The 4,751-nt window shown below is 40.6% G+C and overlaps 1 protein-coding gene across 2 annotated transcripts; it reads right to left on the reverse strand.

Moving 5' to 3' along the window:
- Positions 1–332: 332 nt before the first annotated feature.
- On the reverse strand, positions 333–4,454 carry LOC133720138 (zinc finger CCCH domain-containing protein 30). 2 transcript variants are annotated; one of them, XM_062146312.1, is made up of 2 exons: positions 4,064–4,454; positions 333–3,147 (listed from the first exon to the last, which is right to left on the reverse strand). In XM_062146312.1, exon 2 carries the CDS (start codon positions 3,122–3,124, stop codon positions 956–958), a length of 2,169 nt encoding a protein of 722 aa, XP_062002296.1. In that variant the 5' UTR covers positions 3,125–3,147; positions 4,064–4,454; the 3' UTR covers positions 333–955. The 2 variants fall into 2 exon arrangements, with proteins under 2 accessions (XP_062002296.1, XP_062002297.1); XM_062146313.1 differs by having other exon boundaries at positions 3,970–4,454.
- Between the last annotated feature and the right edge of the window lie 297 nt (positions 4,455–4,751).

The following is a 4,751-nucleotide window of genomic DNA, read 5'->3' on the forward strand; positions in this document are numbered from 1 at the left end:
TTTTAAGACTAATTAGTGAATTCCAGAATAAAGCTCCTCCATAGAGATCTGCAACTCCTATAACTAGGCATTGTTTATTCTAACCCACAATCTCAACCTTAATAATATTCCACAAGGATTGGGAGACTCCCGTACAAAATATTATCTTCTTTTTTACTCCATCAACATCCCACATCCACATTCCACAATCTCAAATCCCACCACCATATTTTGGAATCCACATGTTCTTGCTTTGATGCTATCCAAATAACCCACTACCAAAATGAGTACCAATAAGAGATAAAAAAGAAGATGAGCATAATGGAATAAAAGATGGCAAAAAGAATCATATGTAACAAAAAAGAAGATAAGTATTAGAATACCTCTTTATCCCCAGTAAAATTGAATGATACATTATGGAAGGATCATAATTTCTTCATCTTCCTCTTTATCCCCAGTAACTGACACTACACGTTACTAGATTCTAAAATTACATTAGAAAACATCAGAATCAACATCCTTTCCAATCCCCAAAAATGGACCAGAGGTCCGAGCCCAGAGTATGAAGAAATCTTAAAAGAACATAATAGAATATGACCCTCCTAATTTTTACCGAGTAGACAATGAATAAAAGGTAAAATATGAAACAGCCATAAGATTATGAGTTTCATATGCATAGAACATGTTGCTCATCATACAAAAAAATGATGATTATATAAACCTAAATTTGAGAATATTGGAAGCAAAATGACACCAAGACTGGGTTTTCATTCTGTTTCTAGTATAACCGAGAGGTATTCTTACGCTTTCTAATTTCTGTAACAATAAATGATGTGACTTCCTGCATTGGCTTTCATCCATGTCCCCCCACTCCCTCCCCATATCAACCACCAAGAAAATCTGGAAAAAGAATGCATTATGTTATTTACCAAAAACTTCATGTTAACTGTCTTGGGGCCAAGTGAATACTGTTCGATCAGTTTTGCTGAGCCACAAGATCAAGATGTAGTTGGTCAATCCAAGCTCCCATTGCCGCATGATCAACCGATTCCATTTGGGAGTTTGCACTTAAACCGTCATTGGAGGATCCAGTGGCCGCAACACCTGAGACGGGTGTTGTTAGCTTTTCTTTGATTTCAGTAGGAGATTCTCTAACAAGTGACTGAACCCACGAAAGATCTGGTTCCTCTCCATTGTTCCCCAGCTCAAATGAAGATGACCTGCGTAGCTTTCCCAATTCATCTGAAGTAACTGCCCAATCTGGTTTTCCATCAGACGATCCCCATTTTGACCAAGAATTTGCAGGGGAACCAATATTGGAAGTGGAGCTGGAGCCAAGCTCCCGTGAACTAAGGCTACGAAACTGTTGCTTCTCCCGTTGACCTAGCATGGAAACCCGAGAGCCCATTGGTGAGATAGGTTCCACATTTCGGGGAGACATCCTCCCAGAGGATGGTGGTGCTCCAAAGGGAGCCTGCAATAGAGGGTGATCAACAGTAGTTTTGGGCGAAAAGTTTGTATGGATTGGTGAAAGCATGCTCTGTTGCTGCTGAAACTGATTGAGAAGAGCTGACTTGTGAGTTGGGGAGAAAACAGCTGATGCCAATGCTTGATCAGAGTAGCGAGGAGATAAGTTCTCAGCAGAAAAGAGATCATCCAGATTTGAGGGTGTTAAGGTATTCAACCGACCAGAACGGTTCAGTGAATTACTCATAGATAATTCATTTAGGAGCTGCTGTTGCTGCATATCAAACTCTGGCAGTAAATCAAAGTCATCTGCTGCCATATCTCTTGCACAAAGGGAAGATCTCAAGCGACTAGACTGAATATTGCTGCCTGGGAGATGCAGAGCCGGGACATTAGGTTGGGGCCAAGCTACAGAAGAGTGTGACATGCCATTGCCAGAGGGAGACATGGGTGGAGTAAATGGTGAAGGAGACATGGCAGAGAGTGATGAAGGAGAACCAGGCAAGAGGCTCATTGCAGCAGCAAAATCCATGGCTGAAGCACCGGAAGTGGTCGAGCGAGGAGAAGGAACAGCAGAACCAGTAGAGACATACAATGGCCTGAGTTCCTCTGCTGTGTGGGCAAAAAAGCAGACTCTCCTCGCACAACTTGTACCATCCTTGCAGAGTCGGGTTCGATATTGAGCTGGGTGTAGCCAACACTCAAAAACCCCATGAGCATATTCACACATATCTCCACGCCTGCAAGCCCCTTTTCGGAAGTCAGGGCAAGGAACACAGCTGTAATGGAACTTCCTTGGATCCCTTCTTCGTGCATTTTCTCCAGGATGGACAAAAGGGCACTCAGTCCAATCATGGGAGTAGGCACGTGAACAAGGCCTCACCTTGAATGAATACATACGGAATTCATCAGTTGAATAAATACTGTTCTTGATGTCTGGGAGAGAGGGGTCAACAGGGTATTCCTTCTTCTCTGATGCAGAAGAAACAGTAATATTATAGAACTTCGACTTTGTCGGAGAACAAGTGAAATCTAAAGCTGATGGAGACCCATTGTCTGGAGAAGTTGATAGAGGAGGAGAAAGGGCTCTTGTTGAGACTGAGAAAATTTGTTCACCAACAGAACCGTTAATCATAAGGAGTTCTTCAAGAGCTAATCTGACATTCTGGAGCCTAGGAGGAACAACTATAACATCAACAGGACGATGACCATTTGCATCAATCAAATTAGGATCAGCACCAGCAGCTAAAAGCAGCCTCACAGTATCGACAGCATTCTCAGCACCACCTGAAGCAGCGCAGTGTAGAGCAGTGCTTCTATCATTACCACAGGTCTGATTTACATCAGCATCAGAGAGAGAAAGAATCAGCTTTAAGACATCATTACTACCATATGTAGCGGCTACCATTAAAGGGGTTCTGTGCTCATTAACCATCTGCTTTGAGCCCTTCTGACGACAATACCATAAGCCAATCTCATCGATGGCAGAAGGATTGTGCTGTATTGATCGTCTGAAGCTCTCAATGTCATTGTTTGCTGCAAGTTCAAGTAAGCTGGCAAAAGTATCTTCAGTTTCAACTGTCAAGTGATTCATGGTTGTTGTGTTAAAGTGTTCGTCAACGATGGGAGATGCTGCTGAAGATGAACAGGGTTTTACCCGCTCTGATCCATAGCACATTCTTTCATTTGCTGGGAGACCAGCTGAAAATATAAATCAAAAACAAGATATTCAAAAATATCAGCAAGCATCAAAGCTATCATTATTGAACAAAGTATCAAGGAGAAATCACTCTCTTTTGCAAGAAAAATATTTTAAAATAATTAATATTTTCAAGATGTTTTTCAAGACTCACGACATAAAAATATCCAAGAAACCAAGCATACACCTAAAAATTATACATATCATTGGTCGATTGTGATTTTTAAGACATCAAAATCATTAATTGTTATTTCAGTAGTTCCTCACACCAGTTTCATGCGGATACAAGTAAGACATGATGTAAAAGAAGACAACCGGAAAAATGAACCTCTGTTTGGCTACTGACAAGCTTTGAAAACTAACTAAAAAACTCACTCATCTCAGCTTGATAAACCAAGGTATTGGCTCAAGACTCACAATTTTCTTCCGATACAATCATTCACAGAAGTCAAAAACAGAGGCAAAGGTTTCAAGATGAAGTTGCATCCTTTGTGATCTTATCCTCAACAAACAAATAGAAAGGGACTCCGAACAAGCAAACAGATCTAGGAGCACAAAGACCAAAGTCAAAACTCAAAAAGACTATTCACTATCATTTTCAATTGAAAAAACAAATACATCAGAACAGAAACCCTCAGCGAGACCCCTCACATATCACACCATCAACAATCGCTACAACGATCCTCTCCCAATCCATTTACACTAATCAACATCCCAAAATTTAAATTTTAAAAAAAAAAAAAAAAAAAACGGTAATAACTCGAAGAAAACGATAGCAGCAAACAAGAACCGATGACAATCAAACAATATAAGAGATTACGTACACAAATTCCAGCCAGCCAGACACTCATGATTTCCAAGATCAAAGTAAACCTTAGCTCTGAAGGCAGCGTCTTAAGTGATCGAAGCGAATCTTACCAGTGGTGTTGTTGCAGCTGAGAAATAGAGAACATCAGCACCATTGGCGACGCAGATCTAGAGCTTGTTCGCCTTCTGGTTTCTCAAACTAGTGTTTGGACTAACTTCCTCTTCTTCTGAGCAAAACGAGACAGTGAGTGAGAGAGCGAGAGAGAGAGAGAGAGAACCTAAATAAAAGAGAGAGCGAGCTTTGCTTCTGCTGCTGCTGCTGCTGCTGCTGCTCTTTCTTCCATTTCCAATTCCCTGCTTTCTTTCTCACTCAAAATTAATTAATTAATTAAAAATTAAAAAGAATTTAAAAAACAAAAATTAAACAATTCCTTTTCTGGAGTTTGATAAAATCGCCTATCCAATACCAGGAAAAGGGAAAAAGTTGGAAAAACTAAAGAAAACCCAAACCGCACCAAGTCTCGGCCTTTTATGGCAATTCTTTATTTCCATTCCTATCACGCCACCTCATCCCCCATACTGGATGCGTACGCCAATTTCGGAAAAGGACAGGGGTATTTACGGTGAATTAAGTTTCGAGGAATATATGCGTGGACGCGCGTGACTGGTTAAGTGTACGTAGTTAAGGTGGGAATAGGAAATAGAGGAGCCGAAACGTTGTTTGTAATAATTTAACCTTTTGTCTTTTTCCGTCAAATTCCATTGAAATTCAACCTAAATTCACCCCACATGAAAGTTC

This window comes from Rosa rugosa, chromosome 7 (assembly GCF_958449725.1).
Source record: "Rosa rugosa chromosome 7, drRosRugo1.1, whole genome shotgun sequence".
Lineage (NCBI taxonomy): Eukaryota > Viridiplantae > Streptophyta > Magnoliopsida > Rosales > Rosaceae > Rosa > Rosa rugosa.

Excerpts from the sequence above, each read along its gene's own strand:
- LOC133720138 (XM_062146312.1), bottom strand. The coding sequence starts at position 3,124 with ATGTGCTATGGATCAGAGCGGGTAAAACCCTGTTCATCTTCAGCAGCA.